The following is a 23,504-nucleotide window of genomic DNA, read 5'->3' as shown; positions in this document are numbered from 1 at the left end:
ACGAAAGCGTTGACATTGTACTTTGTACGAATTGTACAACCACGTTCTCCACTACTCTGTTTTGTGTCCACGCTACAGGACAAGAAAACAGCTCCAGAATACGGTTTCGTCTGCATAGATGTTCCTTTGGATAAGGAATGGATTTCAAATTTGTTCTTCATAGGACAACAACCAAATCAGGCAATATATCATTGGTGAAAGATCAAGCTTCAACAACGACTCTTTGGTGTGCTGGAAATTTCACAACGTCTCTTTCACACCTCTATATAAATGAGTGAAGACCTAGAGAATTGGTAATGCAAGAACGCTGAACGAAAGACTCACAAGATTTTCACAAGTACCAAACCTCTGCTGAATTGTTCTGCATTCACTTAGAATTTCTGTGTCTCAAAGTCATATCTTAGAAATTCTTAAGTCCATTGAGTCTGTATCTGATTTGTATTGTGAGCACCTCTGATTGTATATCAAGTGTTCAAACTTAAACAATTTTCTGTGTAATTTTGTTTAGTTAGGAAGTCTCTTGCAATTGTGCTTGAGCAGGAAGTCTCTTGATTGTGTTCTTGAGCAAAGGAAGTCTCTTGCTTGTGTGCTTGAGCATTGGAAGTCTCTTGCTTGTGTGCTTGAGCATTTGTAATCAGATATTACTCATAGTGAAATCTCCTTGGAAGTGCAAGGGGGACTGGACTACTTCCGGATTGTGGAAGGAACCAGTATAATTGTTTTGTGTCGTTCTTCTTCTCTCTCTCTGTTTTATTCCGCTGCATTTAGATTCTGATCATCACTTCAGAAGCTGTCTCACTTAGCTTCTGATCAGTGTATTCAGTTGTTTAGGAGAAACGAAGAATTTTTCAAAACACAATTCAACCCCCCTTCTTGTGTTTTTATCACCTTCACAACTGTGAGAAAGTCACTTTGGAAAGAATGCTCCGCAAGAAAGAACAATATTATGAGATAGTAATGGGTATGTTAGAGCAAAAGAATTGGGAAAGTGAAGAGAGGCGCCTTGAGATTCTCCGATTGGAAAACATCATCAAAGAAAAAGATGCCACACTTGACAGGGTCCCAGGACAAAAGAAGAAACAGAGTGCTTTCTTTGCCAGCACATGTTCTCATCCGTCTCCCTAGAGTGTCTGAAGTTTCTTCTAGAAGTTGTTTATTGCTTTATGCTTTATATTTGTATTGTTTTATATTTGCAAGTGTTTTGTATTTGCAATTCTATCCCTTGGCTTGGTTGTTAGAAAGGGAATTACCTTGTGTAACACCCTATTTCTATTAAAGCGATAAAACACGCGAATATAACAAATATTCAAGAAATAGATGCTACGTCTCAAAATAAAACCAACTAACATCATGCATATATATAATACTTCAACGGTCACAGCGGAATACAATTCATAAACTTCAGTATATACATGCCATGGTCAAATATATCCTCATGTGAAAATACTCCAAGTCCGACAAGTGGACATTAGCAACAACATAGCAACAGAATCCAAAAACAACAAATAGACACTAAGCCTAATCAGAGCCTAGATACTACGACACTGACACGACAACGGAGAAAGCTTCCGTCGTCCAAACATCCAACAAGCAAACTCACCAAGCATCTAGTCCTGCACAACGTCTACCCATCCATACAGACAGGTAGGCGGTCGAAACCACTGGGGGTAAGTATTACATTAATCATAATTCACGAAAAACATTTATCATGAACATTGGAAATGAAAGACATATTCAAGAATACAAAACAACAAATCATACATGTATTCATAGTCTTCATGATTCTCATGCCATTCAAACCATTCCATATCATCATTCCAAGTTCATATAAACAAGTGTATCATACACGTATCACATATACATAACCCTTCCTTCTAGAACACTAGCATCACATGATCATTATTATCCCCCATCACTTAAATTTCAAGCTATCACATTAATATCATAGCATAGCATGCATATTCAACCTCTAATCAAGTCATCAACAAAAGCTCATCATTTGTCAACATCAATCAATGAAAACATTACTCACTTCATTACTCATCTAGCATGCTTATCTTAACAAGTATAATTCATCATATCAAAGTTATAAGCAAGCCATCATCATTATCAAAGAACAACAAAACTTAATTTGGCAAGATTATATTACTTTTTGGGAGAAACTATTTCAGTCTGTAATTTAAAAACAACAAAACTAATATATTATATCTTGAAAGACACTATATAAATCACTATAATGTTAAACAAATAATACTAATCAAGTATAATATTGGGGCTATGACAATTGAAATAAAAATAGTGCTAACCAAGAGAAAAGCAAGCTACTTTTCATTCATTCTAAAGACTCCAAATTTCCACTGCACTATACATCTAAGAAAGATTAGACATTCAAAATTAATTTACCTTATTGTGCAAGGATAACTGACCTGAGATCATTCACTAATTCCTGCCATGATTGCATGTTTAGCCCAAAATTAAAACTTATACTCCCTCCGTTTCAAAATGAGTGTCGTTTTAGGTGTTTACACACATATTAAGAAATGCAATGATTAAAAGAAAGAAATTGGTTATTTTACCAAATTATCCTTATTAACTATTGGTTAGTTTTAAAAGTAATACTTTGGAAGTAGTGTGCAGAGTATAATTGGAGGGTACAATTGAAAAGAAAAAGTTATTATTGCATTGGAAACTGAAAGCGACACTCATTTTGAAACAAATTTTTTTCGCTAAAGCGACACTCATTTTGAAACGGAGGGAGTAGTTAATACCAAAACACCCAAAACAAACCAAGTGACACCCAATAAAAGTACTTCAACAAACAAATTATATAAACTATTCCAATAATAACACAAAGGGTTAATCTAACCAAGTGATAAACATAAAAAGTGAAAAAGTGTGTGTGAACATGATAAATCTCTCTTATTCAGACACAATCTTCAACCATAGTTTGAACAAAGATATCAAATCTTTTTAGTATATTTTTTAGTACACAGAGATATCAAATGTTTTTCATATAAAAATAGTTTGAACAATAACTAAAACACATGCAACCTGAATTTGACCCCCCAAAATGTTAATTACTTACGTCTTTCAATTCAAGATAGATATTTCATTTATCTTCTTCTCAAACTCCTGAATTTGAACAAAAGAACAATTATAAATTTGAATAACCATACTACTTTATATAAACAATACAAAACAAAATGAGTTATATCCTTTATCATAGCCCTTTTTGAACCCTAATTTCAATCACTCATTCAACATTCATATCAAAATTAAGTATAATCCATTAAAAAATCTCAAATAAACTTAAACTAAAAATTTATTCAAGCAAATCCTAATATGTAAATCTGTCAAGCAATAAAACATTAAAAAAAACAGAATATGAAATTGGGATATGTATCCAGAAAAAGTTATAAACTTTTATCGGTAATAAAAGGTGAATAGAACATTTATAAAATCCAATTTCAATTATAAACATCAAACAAATGAGTAAAACATAAAAATGATAATTTAGCATCCATGACCTCAGAACTTGATTATGAGTTAAGCACATTTAAAACAAATGTTAAATGCCATTTATGATGCGATTTTTTTTTAAAGACAAAATTACAAACACTTAATTAAATGTCATTTCTTGTAAGATCTAAAACAAAATAAACGAATATGAAACAAAATAAACACATACCTTTTCTTGTTGCTTTTTCTATGAAGGTATCTTGAGAATGAATGATTCAACCCAATAGCTACTGCAATTTCAATTTCAATCATGTGCTTATCAAATGCAGTTATCACTTACAAATATGACCAACATATTGACAATGACAACAACTATCTATCATTTATCCAAAAGTTATAATGTTAACTTGAAATTCCAACTCACATCCAAAAGCATTTCTTAAAAACAGAACAGAACCAAACTATGTGAAAATAACATGAAAAGAAAAATAGAAAAAACATAGAAAACATAAATAAAACGAAAATAATTAAATGCAAAGTTAGACAAATGCAAATCTGAAAATACATCAACCAATCTTTTCACATATGAAAAAGTTAATGTAATTAAAGTAATCTATTAAAGTTGAATAAAATGAAGTTATTATTATGATATAAAATAAAATAGCAATACCTTGCAACCATGTTGCTTGATTTCTCATATAGATTTCTTCATTTCTGCACAAAATCACGTAAAACAAAATTGCAAAATCAGAATTACTCAAACTAACAACCCATCATATTTGAAGCTAACATAGTTAATGAAAAATCCATTATCCATTATAATTTACAAAACAGAAGCAATAATTAATTAACGTTTTGAAATTCAATTTGAAAACTGAATCTGATACCTTTAATTGTCATACCTATTTCTTGAAATTCATCGGCACCAATTTCTGATTGCACATGAAAATAGAAACATGGTGTGTGTGAGTAATTTTCCAGAAAGATAAATGGGATTTGACCAAAAAAATTGTTTACTCAAAATTCAAAATATAATGGATCTATAAATCCGAAGATGAAAATGGATGAATCATTACCTCCTCCCCAGAAGTGTGTGTTGCTATCTCATTCTTTCATTTAGCGACAGATCCAAAATTTAAAACTACAAAAACAAATAATATTAATGTTTAGAGAGATTTATGACAATATAAACAGAACCAAATTAAAATGAGTATTTTTGGATGAAAGAGAGAGAAAGGAACTGATGATACCTCAGCGCGGTGGAGAGAGAATTTCGACGTGGTGGTCAACGGTGGTCTCAAAATTGAACTTGATAGAATGTATAAATGAATGAGTTGCTTTTGTAGAGGATGAAGAGATGAAGATGATGATGGCTTTATTTTAGTGGGAGGAGGCCGAAATTGATAGAAAATGATGAAAGAAGGTAGAAGAAAGATGATTTCATGGATGGAGGTTGGGGTTTACGTGAGAGAGTGTGAGGAAGAGAGAGAGAGAGAGAGAGAGAGTGGTGTTGAGTTTGTGTGTGTGAGAGAAAAAGTGAGGAAAATAAAAAGAAAAAGAAGTTTAGAAGGAATGGAAGATAAAGAATATAGAAAGTGATGTTTGTTGGGATAAGAGAAAAAATAGGAGGGAAAGGAGGATTTGAAAAATTTTGAAATTTGAATTTTGAATTGAAAGAGGGAAAATATAAGATAATGATATTTTATTGTTTGTATTGTGTAAATGCTTAAAGTGGAAACTTTAAAATTATTTTTTAATGGTGATGTGACATTAAGGGGCTTGTGGATGTGACACGTTGGATTGGGGATGTGCCACATTGGATTGATGTCAAAAAAGTTGCTATTTGTTGCTTCATGTTTGTATATTATTAAGATACATATACAAATCTCACCTCATCATTATTATTAAATAACCATCATCAATTGATTCACCAAGTGTATAAGCACAAACAATTAAGGCATGCAATTAGAGCATAATACAATTATTCACAACCATCCACAAAATTCACCAATGTACATATACACCAATCCACATCATCACAACATTCACCAAATTTCACCAATACACAAATTCACCAAGTCATATATTCAATTATGACACAACTCATCAATTATTCAAATGCATGCAATGTTCTAGACTCTTCTCTAGATGCATGTGGTACCAAATCAACAACAGTCATTAGATGCCAACTGAACATCTATGTAAGAGTACACCTCCTCTTACAACAACTATGTAAAAGTACACCTCCTTTTACATTTCAACAACAACAACAACATGGTATGATGCATGGACATATAGCAATGACTCGATAATGCACAACTCCAACATAACAACTACCAAAAACAATGTAAAGGTACACCTCCCTTTACATTTCAACAACTCAACAACATTGCATTATCAAGAATCATGCCCATACATTCAACAATCACATCTCAAAAAAAATTCATCAACATTCATCAACATTCATCAACATCGATTTACAATTCATTTCCATTTACATCACATAAATCAAGTAAAATGGAATAACACAACAATTTATGACAAACATCATTCTCAACCTTCCACAACCATTCAAACACAGTTATTTAATCATATGTGACCATTCACAAAAGATTCATAAGACTTTAGTCCAACAAGATTCATTTCTACCAAGTTCGTCTCCAAAAGTCACCATTTAAAAATAATAGAAGTTATGAACCAAAACCAATCCTACAAGCTCAATTGCCTATGCCATGTATTCTCACAAGTCACTTATAGGTGCAGTAGAGGATACATAAGTATTTCATCGGCCAAAAACGACGAATTCAAGAAAAACTCAAAGTTCGTCTCACTTTTTCACTTTTCACAAAATTTTCCATTTTCAAAGCAAAACAAGTTAGATCCATCACCTCATAGATTAGATAGTATTAAACACCTTAATTGAACTCATAAAACCCAAGTTTGAAGTTTGGAGACAATCCATAAGGTTTGGGTCGACTTAGAAATAGTTATGCGGATTTTTCGTAAAATTTTCCTAAGACAACCTTGGAGTATTTTCCTCATAACTCACAAACCAAAAATCATTTGCAAGTCAAACCAAAGCCTCTGGAAAGCTAACAAAATTATCTACAACTTTCATGTTTACGTCAAAAGCCAAATCAAAACAGAAATGTGAGAAAAAGACGCAAGAACACAGAACATGAGTGCTGGCTTCTGATCTGGGTCAGCTTCTGATCAGGGTCAGCTTCTGATCAGGATCAGCTTCTGATCTGGATCGCTTCTGAACTGGTTCGCTTCTGAACAGGTTCGCTTCTGAACAGTAGCGCTTCTGAACGATGCTTCTGAACAGTAGCGCTTCTGAACAGTAGCAGATTTTTTTAACCTTCACGTTTTCGCGCATAAAAATCAAACCGTTACTCCGTTTTCGATGCCGTTTTCGCCTATACGCTCCTGACACTTAGCTCTATCATAATATACAGATAAATTCAAGTTTCAACCATCCCAAAATCATTTCTCCCAAACCTCACATGATCATTTTCTTTGCAAAACCGCTTAAACACCGACATTTCACACGAAAAACCCGTTTTCTCCCAAACAACTCGACTAACACAATCACAATATGAAAACAGAAATTCTACCAATTCCAATTCATCCAAAAACATCAAAAACTCAGTCAACAACCTCATATATCAAAATTTCATTTGGGTCCTTCACATGAACAACTTGACACAAATTTCACCAATTTGAACAACAACAACAAATCTCATCATAATTCATCATTTCAATGATACCCATTGCATCAATTCATCAACAACACATGTTAAAACAACAACAACAATATTTGAACATGAATTCATCAACAATTCAACAACCACAACTTCATTTATCATCAATTTCATACAAAAACATATCATGTTCATTTCTACCCATTTTGACATACAAATTCAACAACAACAACACAATTAACATTCAATTCATGCATATAATCATGTCAACAAAATTAAGCACGAAATTCTACAACCAAAATCAAATTAAGCACTTAACCACAATTATGCAAGGAATTAGGGTAGAATTAAACTAAAGGATTATGATTAAAGCCTAACCCCCTTACCTCTAACACCAAGAATCTTTAATTCAAGCCTCAATTTAGCTCCTAGATGATGAATCCCCTCCTCTAGCTCTAGCCCTTGATCTTGTTCTACTCTCAAGCTTCTATCTCTTCTCTTCCCAAATGAAATGAAATGTGAAATGTTGTGAAACCTAATTTTCACCAACAACTAGAGTTTATATATGTGCTCTATTCAATTGGGCTTATCTCTCAAACCTTAATGGGCCTAACCCATTTCTATTCTAACACCCAAAATGTCACTACTCACTTAACGGTAAATTACAACACTAACGGTCACTTACCGGTAAATAAAATGATTACTACACTCTCTCTAGTAACTTGGTAAAATAATACTCTTACTAAGCACTAAAATAATTCTCATCCAAAATTACAAAATTACCCCTACTCTCAAAATGACCAAAATGCCCCTAAGTCCAAAATGACTAAAATACCCTTCTACACCGAATTCTACAATTCCCAACCAAAAAAATACACACAGATGCAAATAATCACATAATAGCACACACAACACACATAAATAAATAATAAAATAAATCTAGCGAAAAATCGGGCTGTTCAACTCTCCCCCACTAAAAAGAATTTTCGCCCTCGAAAATTACCTGAAGAAAACAACTCTGGATACGCAACCCTCACTCTACCCTCCGATTCCCAAGTGGCACTCTCACCGGTTGGTCCAACCCAAATCACTTTAACCAAAATGACCTCCTTGCCACGCAACCGCTTCACTTCACGATCCTCAATCCTAACTGGCCAAGTCTCGACAGTCAAATTGTCTCTTACTTCCAAATCATCCACTTGAATCACATGAGACGCATCATACACATACTTCCGTAACTGAGATACATGAAACACATCATGAAGATTCGATAAAGATGGCGGTAACGCAATCCGATACGCTACACCCCCAACCTTCTCAACAATCTCAAACGGTCCAACAAAACGAGGAGTCAACTTCCGACACTTCAAAGCACGACCAACACCAGTTACATGATTCACTCTCAAAAACACATGATCACCAACCTAAAATTCGATGTCCTTCCTCCTCTTATCATGATAACTCTTCTGCCTACTCTGAGACGCTCTCATCTTCTCTTGAATCATCTTAACCTTTTCGGTGGTCTCTTGCACAACTTCTGGTCCTATCAAGGCACTTTCACCTGACTCATACCAACACAAAGGAGTCCTACACCTACGACCATACAAAGCTTCAAACGGTGCCATCCCGATACTAGAAGGAATACCATGCAATCTAACAATCTGCTCAATGTAGATCTCAGCCAACTTCGCCACAGACATACCGGTCTTAATAGGAATAAAATGTGCCAACTTCGTCAACCGATCAACAATCACCCAAATCGAATCAAAGCCCTTAACAGTCTTCGGCAAAGCTCCAACAAAATCCATAGAGATACTATCCCACTTCCACTCTGGCACAAACAACGGTTGCATCAAACCCGACGGTTTCTGGTGTTCAATCTTAGACTTCTGACAAATCAAACAAGCATAAACAAATTCCGCAATCTCTTTCTTCATTCTAGGCCACCAAAACAACTTCTTCAAATCCTGATACATCTTAGTTGCTCCTGGATGAATACTCAAACTACTTCTGTGACCTTCTTCCAAAATCTGTCTCTTAAGCTCAAAAACCTTTGGTACACAAACACGATCACGAAACATCAAAACACCGTTCCCATCCAATCTAAAGTCTCCACCCTTGCCTTGGTTAACTAACACCACATGATCCACAAGTTCCAAATCTTCCCTCTGGCCATTCTTAATCTCTTCCAAGATATTACTCGTCAGCTTCAACATTCCCAACCTCACACCATTCGGTGTCAATTCGCTAACCAAACTCAAATCTCGAAACTGCTCAATCAACTCCAACTCTTTCACCATCAAAGCAGACATATGCAACGACTTCCTACTTAAAGCATCGACAACAACATTGGCCTTTCCAGGGTGATAACTCAACTGGAAATCAAAATCCTTAAGATACTCCAACCATCTCCTCTGCCTCATATTCAACTCCTTCTGGTCAAACAAATACTTCAAACTCTTATGATCACTGAACACTTCAAACTTAGAACCATACAGATAATGCCTCCAAATCTTCAACACATACACAACGACCGCCAATTCCAAATCATGAGTCGGATAATTCTTCTCATGCACCTTCAACTGCCTCGAAGCATAAGCCACAACCTGACGATTTTGCATAAGCACCCCACCAAGACCCATCTTAGAAGCATCACAATACACAACAAATGATTCCTTCGGATTCGGCAAAATCAACACTGGAGCTGACGTCAACCTCTTCTTCAACTCCTGGAAACTATTCTCGCACTTAGCATCCCAAACATAAGCTTGTCCTTTCCGAGTCAACTGCGTCAATGGCAACGCCAACTTAGAGAATCCTTCAATGAACCTCCGATAATAACCTGCCAATCCAAGAAAGCTTCTAACTTCAAAAACAGACTTAGGTGATTCCCACTGCAACACTGCATCAACCTTTGACGGATCCACCGCAATACCACCTTTAGAAATCACATGACCAAGGAAACTCACTTCCCGCAACCAAAACTCACACTTCGACAACTTAGCAAACAACTTCTTCTCTTTCAAAACTCCCAACACAATCCTCAAATGCTCGTCATGCTCCTCTTCAGACTTAGAATACACCAGAATATCATTTATAAACACCACCACAAAACGATCCAGAAAAGGATGAAATATTCTATTCATGTACTCCATGAAGACACCTGGCGCATTAGATACTCCAAATGGCATCACAGAATACTCATAATGTCCATACCTCGTTCTGAACGCAGTTTTGGATATATCTTCCGCCTTTACTCTAATCTGATGATATCCTGACCTCAAATCAATCTTACTGAACACTTCTGCACCAACCAACTGATCCATCAAATCGTCAATCCTCGGAAGCGGATACTGATTCTTGATTGTCACCTTGTTCAACTGCCGATAATCCACACACAATCTCATGCTACCATCCTTCTTCTTAACCAACAACATAGGAGCTCCCAACGGCGAAACACTTGTCCTGATAAACTGTTTCTCAAGCAACTCTTCCAACTGCTTCTTCAACTCACCCAACTCTAATGCAGACATCCGATACGGCGCAATCAAAATAGGACTCGTTCCAGGCACCAAATCAATTGCAAACTCAACTTCCCTCTCCGGTGGTAACTCGGTAATGTCGTCCGAAAAAACTTCTGGAAACTCTTGCACTACCGGAAAATCACCAACTCCTTTCTCACTACTTTCCTTCAAGGAAGCAAACATCATGAACACACTAGCTTCACCATCCAAGGACTTCTTCACTTGCTCCGCGGTCAAGAACCTTCTACCTTCCTCAACTACCGGCTTAGAAAACGTCACGCTCTTGGTCAAACAATTAATGTTAACACCAAAAGTCAACATCCAATCCATACCAAAAATAAAGTCCATATGCTTCAACGGAAGACACACAAGATGCAACTCAAAATCAACATGAACCTTAACACAAACCACAACCAACTGAGCCTCCGCAGCCAAAGATAGCTTCCCTTGCCAGACCCAACAACCTGAAACAACCTGCTTCTCCCCCATTACTCTCAAACCCACCTAAAAGAACGGAACAACACAACAAGTACCGACAGTACTCCCATACATGTCGCATACAACAGGAAATTCAACAGGTTTTGGTCTGGACAAGACCGACCACGGCTCTGATACCAACTTGTAACACCCTATTTCTATTAAAGCGATAAAACACGCGAATATAACAAATATTCAAGAAATAGATGCTACGTCTCAAAATAAAACCAACTAACATCATGCATATATATAATACTTCAACGGTCACAGCGGAATACAATTCATAAACTTCAGTATATACATGCCATGGTCAAATATATCCTCATGTGAAAATACTCCAAGTCCGACAAGTGGACATTAGCAACAACATAGCAACAGAATCCAAAAACAACAAATAGACACTAAGCCTAATCAGAGCCTAGATACTACGACACTGACACGACAACGGAGAAAGCTTCCGTCGTCCAAACATCCAACAAGCAAACTCACCAAGCATCTAGTCCTGCACAACGTCTACCCATCCATACAGACAGGTAGGCGGTCGAAACCACTGGGGGTAAGTATTACATTAATCATAATTCACGAAAAACATTTATCATGAACATTGGAAATGAAAGACATATTCAAGAATACAAAACAACAAATCATACATGTATTCATAGTCTTCATGATTCTCATGCCATTCAAACCATTCCATATCATCATTCCAAGTTCATATAAACAAGTGTATCATACACGTATCACATATACATAACCCTTCCTTCTAGAACACTAGCATCACATGATCATTATTATCCCCCATCACTTAAATTTCAAGCTATCACATTAATATCATAGCATAGCATGCATATTCAACCTCTAATCAAGTCATCAACAAAAGCTCATCATTTGTCAACATCAATCAATGAAAACATTACTCACTTCATTACTCATCTAGCATGCTTATCTTAACAAGTATAATTCATCATATCGAAGTTATAAGCAAGCCATCATCATTATCAAAGAACATCACCACCTCATATATGTATATATATACATATACAAATCTCACCTCATCATTATTATTAAATAACCATCATCAATTGATTCACCAAGTGTATAAGCACAAACAATTAAGGCATGCAATTAGAGCATAATACAATTATTCACAACCATCCACAAAATTCACCAATGTACATATACACCAATCCACATCATCACAACATTCACCAAATTTCACCAATACACAAATTCACCAAGTCATATATTCAATTATGACACAACTCATCAATTATTCAAATGCATGCAATGTTCTAGACTCTTCTCTAGATGCATGTGGTACCAAATCAACAACAGTCATTAGATGCCAACTGAACATCTATGTAAGAGTACACCTCCTCTTACAACAACTATGTAAAAGTACACCTCCTTTTACATTTCAACAACAACAACAACATGGTATGATGCATGGACATATAGCAATGACTCGATAATGCACAACTCCAACATAACAACTACCAAAAACAATGTAAAGGTACACCTCCCTTTACATTTCAACAACTCAACAACATTGCATTATCAAGAATCATGCCCATACATTCAACAATCACATCTCAAAAAAAATTCATCAACATTCATCAACATCGATTTACAATTCATTTCCATTTACATCACATAAATCAAGTAAAATGGAATAACACAACAATTTATGACAAACATCATTCTCAACCTTCCACAACCATTCAAACACAGTTATTTAATCATATGTGACCATTCACAAAAGATTCATAAGACTTTAGTCCAACATGATTCATTTCTACCAAGTTCGTCTCCAAAAGTCACCATTTAAAAATAATAGAAGTTATGAACCAAAACCAATCCTACAAGCTCAATTGCCTATGCCATGTATTCTCACAAGTCACTTATAGGTGCAGTAGAGGATACATAAGTATTTCATCGGCCAAAAACGACGAATTCAAGAAAAACTCAAAGTTCGTCTCACTTTTTCACTTTTCACAAAATTTTCCATTTTCAAAGCAAAACAAGTTAGATCTATCACCTCATAGATTAGATAGTATTAAACACCTTAATTGAACTCATAAAACCCAAGTTTGAAGTTTGGAGACAATCCATAAGGTTTGGGTCGACTTAGAAATAGTTATGCGGATTTTTCGTAAAATTTTCCTAAGACAAACTTGGAGTATTTTCCTCATAACTCACAAACCAAAAATCATTTGCAAGTCAAACCAAAGCCTCTGGAAAGCTAACAAAATTATCTACAACTTTCATGTTTACGTCAAAAGCCAAATCAAAACAGAAATGTGAGAAAAAGACGCAAGAACACAGAACAGGAGTGCTGGCTTCTGATCTGGGTCAGCTTCTGATCAGGGTCAGCTTCTGATCAGGATCAGCTTCTGATCTGGATCAGCTTCTGATCAGGATCGCTTCTGAACTGGTTCGCTTCTGAACAGGTTCGCTTCTGAACAGTAGCGCTTCTGAACGATGCTTCTGAACAGTAGCAGATTTTTTTAACCTTCACGTTTTCGCACATAAAAATCAAACCGTTACTCCGTTTTCGATGCCGTTTTCGCCTATACGCTCCTGACACTTAGCTCTATCATAATATACAGATAAATTCAAGTTTCAACCATCCCAAAATCATTTCTCCCAAACCTCACATGATCATTTTCTTTGCAAAACCGCTTAAACACCGACATTTCACACGAAAAACCCGTTTTCTCCCAAACAACTCGACTAACACAATCACAATATGAAAACAGAAATTCTACCAATTCCAATTCATCCAAAAACATCAAAAACTCGGTCAACAACCTCATATATCAAAATTTCATTTGGGTCCTTCACATGAACAACTTGACACAAATTTCACCAATTTGAACAACAACAACAAATCTCATCATAATTCATCATTTCAATGATACCCATTGCATCAATTCATCAACAACACATGTTAAAACAACAACAACAATATTTGAACATGAATTCATCAACAATTCAACAACCACAACTTCATTTATCATCAATTTCATACAAAAACATATCATGTTCATTTCTACCCATTTTGACATACAAATTCAACAACAACAACACAATTAACATTCAATTCATGCATATAATCATGTCAACAAAATTAAGCACGAAATTCTACAACCAAAATCAAATTAAGCACTTAACCACAATTATGCAAGGAATTAGGGTAGAATTAAACTAAAGGATTATGATTAAAGCCTAACCCCCTTACCTCTAACACCAAGAATCTTTAATTCAAGCCTCAATTTAGCTCCTAGATGATGAATCCCCTCCTCTAGCTCTAGCCCTTGATCTTGTTCTACTCTCAAGCTTCTATCTCTTCTCTTCCCAAATGAAATGAAATGTGAAATGTTGTGAAACCTAATTTTCACCAACAACTAGAGTTTATATATGTGCTCTATTCAATTGGGCTTATCTCTCAAACCTTAATGGGCCTAACCCATTTCTATTCTAACACCCAAAATGTCACTACTCACTTAACGGTAAATTACAACACTAACGGTCACTTACCGGTAAATAAAATGATTACTACACTCTCTCTAGTAACTTGGTAAAATAATACTCTTACTAAGCACTAAAATAATTCTCATCCAAAATTACAAAATTACCCCTACTCTCAAAATGACCAAAATGCCCCTAAGTCCAAAATGACTAAAATACCCTTCTACACCGAATTCTACAATTCCCAACCAAAAAAATACACACAGATGCAAATAATCACATAATAGCACACACAACACACATAAATAAATAATAAAATAAATCTAGCGAAAAATCGGGCTGTTACACCTTGTAGTATTTTATATTTGGAGTCTACCCCTTGACTCAGTCTGTTAGAAAGGGATTTATCTTGTAGTTTTCTTTATATTTGTAAGTTTATCCCTTGGTTTGGTTGTTAGAAAGGGAATTACCTTGTAGTACTCTTTTGTCATCAATGAAATGTTTAAGTTGTTATGTTTACAAAAATTTACTTTGTAAATCCTTCGATAAAAATAAAAAAAACTGCACATTTTTGCATTTAGCATATCATGCATCATTTGCATTCATAAAGTGTCAAAATCAAGTCTCACACTTCACTCCTATCTGCCGCAGTAATTGAAAGTGGCCTGACGCGTTCAGTACAAGCCTACTCGTATTCACCACACTAGAGCTTACATCAAGAAAAAGATGGCAACTGCAGAACAGGAAAACGTTCAGCTCAGGGCAGATGTTAGTAATCTCAAGGCAGAGCTAGAGAAGATGGCACTTATGATGGAAGCTCTGATGGCCGAGAGAGAACAAGCAGTAGTCTCTGAGCAAATCCCTACTGTGGTCACTTCCGCTGCACCTAATGGTACTTCGCAGCCAATACCTACCGCTGTGACATCTGCTGGGCCAGCGCAGCCTCTTATGGTGGGTTTCTCATCAGGCGACACGCACAATCAGAGCTTCCGTCCACCTAGACCTTCTGGTGTTGCTTCTCAGTACTACATGCCTCCCGGCTATCTATGGGGCATGCCACTCATGATCAATGACGATGCTCGTCCTGGAGCTAATGAGATGTCATTTCCTCACGGACAGTCAACACCATTCTTTCAAACTGGTCAGCCGATTCCACAGGCTACTATGACTCAGGCAGGGCCTGCTGTCCACACAACCCAGCACGGGGAAGAGATTTATCACTCTGGTAGTGTGATGGGAGATGATCGAGTGGGTAACTTGGAAGAAAAGGTTAATGTGGTGCAGAAAGAACTGAGGAATATCCGGGGAAAAGAGGTGTTCAATCATAGCGTGCATGATCTTCGCTTGGTTCCAGATGTGGTGATACCGCCTAAGTTCAAGATGCCAGTGTTTGAGAAGTACACGGGGGAAACTTGCCCTCAAATGCACTTAACCATGTATGTCAGGAAAATGACTGCTCACAGGAGAGATGAACCTCTGCTTATTTACTGTTTCCAAGACAGTCTGGCTGGACCCGCACACACATGGTACATGAATCTGAAGGGTATTAATACTTTTGAGGAATTGGCCAACGCTTTTATCCAGCAGTATAAGTACAACTCCTATCTAGCACCTAATCGAAAAGAGCTGCAGTCTATGACACAAGGGGATAAGGAATCTTTCAAGGAATATGCTCAGCGTTTTATCCAGAAGGCAGCTCAGATCCGCCCCTCGCTGGACGAAGGAGAAATATCTGAATTATTCTTTGAAACTTTGAGCCCTTTTTACTCAGAGAAGATGCTTGCTTGTGCTTCACAAAAGTTCACTGACATGGTGGATATGGGGGTACGAATTGAAGAATGGGCCCGGAAGGGACATGTGTCTAAGGATAGTGGTTCGTCGAGCAGTTCTTCGGGTGGCTCATCAGGTGGTTCGTCTAATGGCAACAGAAGGTCTGGAAATGGGTATCCAAGAAAGAATACTCAAGAGGTCGGCATGGTGGCCCATGGCGGATTTCAACCAATATACCCAAATTACCCTTATGTTGCCAATGTCGCACCCCAAATGCCAAATCCTCGAAACTCGAACTATCAACCCCAAAGGCCTCAGGCGCCTCCACCATACTATCCACCTTTGTACCAATAGCCATATCAACCATACAATCCTCAACCATTCTATCAACAACCATATTATTCTCCACTACCTCAACAGCAACAACGTCCTCCAGCCCAGCAACAGCCACGCCCTCCTAGAAATCAGTTCCCTCCTATACCCATGCCCTATAAGGATTTGTTGCCTTCTCTCCTTGCAAGAAATCTGGTGCAGACCAGGCCTCAACCCCGCATGCAAAACCCTTTACCTGCTTGGTACCGTGCTGACCGCACCTGTGAGTTCCATCAAGGGGCACCGGGGCATGACATTGAACATTGTCTCGCCCTTAAAGAAGAGGTCCTAAAGCTAATCCAAAATAAAGAGCTAACCTTCACAAATCCTGACCCTGTTACTCCAAATAACCCTCTGCCACCTCATGGGCCGGCCGTTAACATGATTCAAGAAGACAGCTTTGTTCTCTATGCATGTGATATCAAAACTCCTCTGGTTCCGATACATGTAAAGATGTGTGAAGCCACCCTCTTCAGCCACAATCATGAGGCTTGTGGTATATGTTCAGTGGATCCTCGCGGTTGTAAGCAAGTCCAGAATGATGTGCAAAGATTACTAGACAGGAAAGAGCTTGTTGTCACCAGAAAAGAGAAAGATAAGAATGTTTGTGTGGTTACTCCGGTGTTCAAGACTCGGGAACCACTTGTGATAATGGTCAATCGTGTTAAGCCAGCCGGTACTCCCCTGGTGATCTGCCTGCCAGAACAGTTACCTTATTCTTCTCAAAAGGCTGTGCCATATAACTATGAATATACAATTCTGGAAGATGGGAAAAAGGTACCTCTTGATTCATCAGTCCCGGTTGACAATATTGCGGAAAGCAGCAAGATTTTGAGAAGTGGACGGTTGCTCCCTGTTGTTGTTCAGAAAGAGGTTAGTGTTCCAGCCGAAGAACCGGCGAAAGAGCGGAATCCAAGCAAGGATAAAGCGGTAGGACAGCCCAACGAGATTGTCTATGAGGATAGTGACGAGATCCTGAAGTTAATCAAGAGGAGCGAGTACAAAGTCGAGGATCAGTTGCTACAAACTCCTACCAAAATCTCTATAATGTCTCTTCTGTCCAGCTCTGATGCCCATAGAGATGCTTTGATGAAGGTGCTAGATCAGGCTTATGTGGAACACGATGTAACCTTGGGACAGTTCGAAAGTATTATAGGGAACGTGACTGCCTGCAACAATTTGAGCTTCAGTGACGAAGACCTCCCAGTGGAAGGAAGGAATCACAACCTAGCATTACTCATCTCAGTCCTTTGCAAATCAGATTCTCTCTCTAATGTCTTGATAGATACTGTGTCCGCTCTAAATGTGATGCCGAAGTCCACTTTGGACCAGCTTTCATATTCAAAAGCTCTCTTGCAGCCCAGCACAGTGACGGTGAGAGCATTTGATGGAACCAGAAGGTCAGTATATGGAGAAATAAAGTTGCCTATCTCAGTGGGCCCGCATGAATTCGAAGTTACATTCCAAGTTATGGAGATTCAGGCCTCTTTCAGCTGCCTCCTTGGCCGGCCTTGGATCCACGACGCTGGGGCAGTGACATCCACCCTCCATCAGAAATTGAAGTTCATAAGTCATGGGAAACTGATAACCGTCAGTGGTGAGTCGGCTCTGTTGGTCAATAACTTGTCTGCTTTTTCTTACATTGGTGGTAATAGCTCCGATAGGTCGTCATTCCAAGGTCTCTCTGCTGAAGGAAGCGCGGGGAAAGTTGAGACTAGTATGGCTTCTCTGAAAGATGCTCAGAAGGCAATTCAGGAAGGAAAAACTGAAGGCTGGGGTCAGCTAGTGAAGCTGCCGGAGAATAAGCGCAAAGAGGGACTTGGTTTTCCATATAGCAAGCCTGGGGCATTCAATCCTGCTGGAGGTACTTTTCGCAGTGTCGGTTTCATCTATGATTCGCCAGAGACTAATGCAATCATTGAAGACCAATCTGAGGAGGTGGCACCTATCTTTGTGACGCCCGGAGGAGCCTGCTGCAACTGGATCGCTGTGGATGTTCCTTCTGTGATACCTCGTTCTAAGTAATATGTTTGTCTTTGTTTTTGTTTTTCTTTAAGAAAACTCCTTTCGTCCTGCCCCAGACGAAAGTGAAACTTTGTAGGGCTTTGTTCTTGTTTCAAGTACTTTTGTTATTAATGAAAATTGTCGTTTCTATCACGGATTTTATTTTACTTTACTTTATTTTATTTTAGTGCTTTTTCTGGAAAAATGGTAATACATAAAACCAAAAATTGTTCTCTTTTTCTTTTAAAAATCAAACTCAAAAGTCTGTATTTACTCATTTAAAATCAATCATAAATCATATGCAGACTGAACACAAATGAGCCCGTTGAACACGGTAACCCTATGCTTCCTCCCAACTTTGAGGTTCCTGTTTATGAGGCAATGGTAAAAGGAGATGAAGAGATTCCTGATGAGATCAGATGGATGTTAGAACGAGAAAGAAGAGCTATTCAGCCTCATCAGGAAGAGATAGAAACTGTCAACATGGGTACAGAGGAAGACAAGAAAGAGATCAAGATTGGGGCATTGTTGGATGCCACTATTAAGGAAAGGATTATTGAGCTTCTCAGAGAGTATGCTGACATATTCACATGGTCATACAAGGATATGCCAGGGTTAGATGCCAAAGTTGTGGAACATCGTCTGCCTTTGAAGCCCGAGTGCCCTCCTGTTAAGCAGAAGTTGAGGAGATCTCATCCCGATATGGCCCTCAAAATCAAGGAAGAAGTGCGAAAGCAGATCGATGCCGGTTTCTTAATCACATCTGAATACCCTCAATGGTTAGCCAACATAGTACCTGTTCCAAAGAAAGATGGTAAGGTCAGAATGTGTGTCGACTACCGAGATTTGAACAAAGCTAGTCCAAAAGATGATTTCCCTTTACCTCACATCGATGTATTGGTTGATAATACTGCTAAATGCAAAAGTGTTTTCCTTTATGGATGGTTTCTCCGGATATAACCAGATCAAGATGGCTCCTGAAGATAGAGAGAAAACATCTTTCATCACGCCATGGGGCGCCTTCTGCTATGTGGTGATGCCGTTTGGGTTGATAAATGTTGGTGCCACTTATCAGAGGGGCATGACCAAGATATTCCATGATATGATGCACAAAGAGGTTGAGGTTTATGTGGATGATATGATTGTCAAGTCAGGCACTAAAGAAGAGCATGTTGAGTATTTGTTGAAGATGTTTCAGCGGTTGAGAAAGTAAAAGCTCCGTTTGAATCCCAATAAGTGTACTTTCGGCGTCAGATCCGGGAAACTCCTGGGCTTTATCGTCAGTCAGAAGGGCATTGAAGTGGATCCCGACAAAGTCAAAGCTATCAGAGAAATGCCTGCTCCAAAAACAGAGAAACAAGTCAGAGGATTCCTTGGTAGGCTGAACTACATATCCCGATTCATCTCTCAGATCACTGCTACATGTGGGCCGATATTCAAATTGCTTCGCAAGGATCAAAGGATCGTGTGGACCGATGAATGCCAAAAGGCCTTTGATAGTATCAAGGAGTACCTGTTAGAACCTCCAATTCTTGTACCTCCAGTGGATGGAAGACCTTTGATCATGTATTTAACTGTGTTGGAAGACTCTATGGGCTGTGTACTTGGTCAGCAAGATGAAACCGGTAAGAAGGAACACGTAATTTACTACTTGAGCAAGAAGTTCACTGATTTTGAGACTCGATACTCCGCACTGGAGAAAACTTGTTGTGCTCTAGTCTGGGCTGCCAAGCGTCTCCGCCACTACATGATTAATCACACTACTTGGCTGATATCTAGAATGGATCCAATCAAGTACCTCTTTGAAAAGCCTGTCTTGAACGGAAGAATTTCTCGTTGGCAAATGTTATTGTTCGAGTATGATATTGTGTACCGCACTCAGAAAGCCGTCAAAGGTAGTATCCTAGCTGATCATTTAGCTCATCAAGCAATCGAAGATTACCAGCCTATCAAGTTTGACTTTCCGGATGAAGAGATCATGTATTTAAAAATGAAAGATTGTGATGAACCATTGTTGGACGAAGGCCCTGATCCTGAGTCTAAATGGGGTCTGATATTTGATGGAGTCGTTAATGTCTATGGTAACGGAATTGGGGCAGTCCTCATTGCTCCCAAGGGCCATCATATCCCTTTTACCGCAATACTACGGTTTGATTGCACAAATAATATTGCAGAGTATGAATCTTGTATTATGGGCATTAAGGAAGCCATTGACTTGAGGATCAAGAGAATTAAGATATATGGTGATTCAGCTCTTGTGATTAATCAGATCAAAGGAAAATGGGAAACTCATCATGCTGGGTTGGTGCCTTACAGAGATTATGCCAGACGTTTGTTAACTTTCTTCAACAAAGTGGAGTTGAACCACGTGCCTCGTGAGGAGAATCAAATGGCAGATGCTTTAGCTACTCTGTCTTCAATGATCAAAGTGAACCACCACAATACGGTGCCTTTAATCAGCGTCAAATTCCTTGACAGGCTCGCTTATGTATTTGCTGCTGAAGCAGTCTTTGATGACAAGCCATGGTTTCATGATATCAAGGTTTTCCTTCAGACACAAGAGTATCTGCCAGGGGCATCTCGCAAAGACAAGATAACTCTAAGAAGATTGTCTGGCAACTTTTTCTTGAATGGAGATGTGTTGTACAAAAGGAACTTCGACGAGGTTTTGCTCAGATGTATAGATCGGCGTGAGGCAGATTTGTTAATGCATGAGATACATGAAGGCACGTTTGGGACTCATGCCAATGGCTATGCAATGGCTAAGAAGGCGTTGAGGGCAGGCTATTACTTGATAACGATGTACGATGACTGTTACCACCATGCCAAAAAGATCCACAAGTGTCAGATTTATGCAGATAAGATCCATGTACCGCCAACTTTGCTCAATGTTATCTCCTCCCCGTGGCCTTTCTCTATGTGGGGTATTGATATGATTGGTCGGATTGAACCAAAAGCGTCCAATGGATACTAGTGGCTATTGATTACTTCACCAAGTGGGTTGAAGCAGCATCTTATGCTAATGTGACCAAGCAAGTGGTGGTCCGATTCATCAAGAACAATATCATATGCCGATATTGTGTTCCTAACAAAATCATCACGGATAATGGTACTAATTTGAATAACAAGATTTAGAAGGAATTGTGCGATGATTTCAAGATTAAACATCATAACTCCTCTCCTTATAGACCACAGATGAATGGTGCAGTTGAAGCTGCAAATAAGAACATCAAGAAGATTGTGCAAAAGATGGTGGTCACTTACAAGGACTGGCATGAAATGTTACCCTATGCTTTGTATGGTTATTGTACCTCAGTACGCACTTCGACAGGGGCAACCCCTTTCTCTCTGGTATATGGTATGGAGGTTGTGCTCCCTGTGGAGGTTGAGATCCCCTCTTTAAGAGTCTTGAAGGAAGCTGAATTGTCTGAAGCTGGATGGTGTCAGGATAGGTACGATCAGTTGAATTTGATTGAAGAAAAACGTATGACAGCTTTGTGTCGTGGACAGCTATATCAGTCAGGAATGAAACAGGCATTTGATAAGAGGGTGCGTCCCCGTGCGTTTAAAGGAGGAGACCTTGTGGTCAAGAGTATCAAGTCTTTTCAACCAGACCCAAGGGGCAAATGGACACCTAACTATGAAGGTCCCTATGTTGTTAAGAAAGCTTTCTCAGGTGGTGCTTTGATTCTTACAAATATGGATGGAGAAGAGTTACCTCGTCCTGTGAATGCTGATGTAGTCATGAAATACTTTGTCTAGAAAATATAAAATAGCTCTGTAGGTCGAAAACTCGAAAGGATGGCCTAAACCAAAAGTGAGCAGCTCGGTAGGTTGAAAACCCGAAAGGGCGGCCTAAACAAAAAATGAGCGTCTCGATGGATCGAAAACCCGAAAGGGCGGTCCATGCAAAAATTAAAGACACAAAAGAAAAACAAACAAAAAAAAAAGAGAAAAAAAAGAATGTTTACCCTGATAGATTGAAAACCCGAAATGGGCGATCTATGCAAAAGTTAAGGGTTTATGACAAGTAACTGCATCAGACTAAGCATCACTCACTTGGGGCACCTTTAGCTGTCAGAAGTTCTCCGATATCAGAGCATCGTAGCAGCGGATTTCAAAGTTGTTAGGGAATATAGCGGTTATCGTGTTCAATGTACCTTCCATATATTAATTACCATTTTCCAAATTTTGTAATCCGTGGTGCCATGCCTTTGGCCGGTTACCATTTCTAATACATTAATTTGAGCCTGTGCTTTTATTTGGAATTCTTGTTTATTCTATGTGCAAAATTTCTTCCATTTTTAATATTAGTACTTGAAACAAAAACTTTGAAAAATCTTTTTAAAACTTTTACATTTTCTTTGAAAAAACAAAAATGACAAACATATTATCTTTACAATTATGTATCATAGAAACATGTGTCAACATTCGGTCTAAAAGTAGGTAGATACAACAAATGGACATAGTCATTGCTAAAAAAAAACAAAGAAAGAGAAAAAGAAAAAGGTCGCTAAGTTGAAAACCTGAAAGGGCGACTTAGGCAAGAATGAGCGTCCTGGAGGATCGAAAACCCGAAAGGGCGGTCCAGGCAAAAATTAAGGACATGAAAAAGAATATATTCCCGGTGGATTGAAAACCCGAAAGGGCAATTGTAACATCCGAGACTGCTTTTAGGATTGCCGACTAACCCCACAAACCAACACGAGTCTTTTCAGCATGC

At 38.1% G+C, this 23,504-nt stretch overlaps 4 protein-coding genes and 1 long non-coding RNA gene across 7 annotated transcripts; 4 read left to right on the top strand and 1 right to left on the bottom strand.

The window, feature by feature from the left end:
- Nucleotides 1-2,202: 2,202 nt before the first annotated feature.
- On the bottom strand, nt 2,203-5,323 carry LOC146915187 (uncharacterized). Of its 3 annotated transcripts, none has more exons than XR_015014497.1 (7): nt 4,710-5,323; nt 4,536-4,600; nt 4,347-4,391; nt 4,130-4,173; nt 3,689-3,749; nt 3,086-3,132; nt 2,203-2,446 (listed from the first exon to the last, which is right to left on the bottom strand). It is a non-coding gene; the product is annotated as an uncharacterized LOC146915187 (long non-coding RNA). The 3 variants fall into 3 exon arrangements; XR_015014498.1 differs by having other exon boundaries at nt 4,362-4,391; XR_015014499.1 differs by lacking the exon at nt 3,086-3,132.
- A 9,874-nt stretch (nt 5,324-15,197) lies between these two features.
- On the top strand, nt 15,198-23,269 carry LOC146915183 (uncharacterized). Its single transcript, XM_085717699.1, has one exon. The coding sequence runs from the start codon at nt 16,889-16,891 to the stop codon at nt 18,800-18,802; it is 1,914 nt and encodes a 637-aa protein (XP_085573825.1). The 5' UTR covers nt 15,198-16,888; the 3' UTR covers nt 18,803-23,269.
- Nucleotides 15,362-16,759, top strand: LOC146915186 (uncharacterized). The gene has a single exon (XM_085721269.1). The coding sequence runs from the start codon at nt 15,362-15,364 to the stop codon at nt 16,757-16,759; it is 1,398 nt and encodes a 465-aa protein (XP_085577395.1).
- Nucleotides 20,115-21,755, top strand: LOC146915185 (uncharacterized). Its single transcript, XM_085721268.1, has one exon. The coding sequence runs from the start codon at nt 20,115-20,117 to the stop codon at nt 21,753-21,755; it is 1,641 nt and encodes a 546-aa protein (XP_085577394.1).
- Nucleotides 22,031-22,543, top strand: LOC146915184 (uncharacterized). Its single transcript, XM_085721267.1, has one exon. The coding sequence runs from the start codon at nt 22,031-22,033 to the stop codon at nt 22,541-22,543; it is 513 nt and encodes a 170-aa protein (XP_085577393.1).
- Nucleotides 23,270-23,504: the final 235 nt, after the last annotated feature.

The sequence above is a fragment of the Medicago sativa genome, chromosome 6 (genome assembly GCF_051527215.1).
Source record: "Medicago sativa cultivar Bolivia chromosome 6, Bolivia_mono, whole genome shotgun sequence".
Classification (NCBI taxonomy): domain Eukaryota; kingdom Viridiplantae; phylum Streptophyta; class Magnoliopsida; order Fabales; family Fabaceae; genus Medicago; species Medicago sativa.
This window is presented reverse-complemented; position numbering and strand designations above follow the sequence as displayed.

What these genes read in the sequence shown, in the direction of transcription:
- LOC146915186 (XM_085721269.1), top strand. Translation starts at nt 15,362, where the DNA reads ATGGCAACTGCAGAACAGGAAAACGTTCAGCTCAGGGCAGATGTTAGT.
- LOC146915183 (XM_085717699.1), top strand. Translation starts at nt 16,889, where the DNA reads ATGCCCTATAAGGATTTGTTGCCTTCTCTCCTTGCAAGAAATCTGGTG.
- LOC146915185 (XM_085721268.1), top strand. Translation starts at nt 20,115, where the DNA reads ATGCCTGCTCCAAAAACAGAGAAACAAGTCAGAGGATTCCTTGGTAGG.
- LOC146915184 (XM_085721267.1), top strand. Translation starts at nt 22,031, where the DNA reads ATGGTGGTCACTTACAAGGACTGGCATGAAATGTTACCCTATGCTTTG.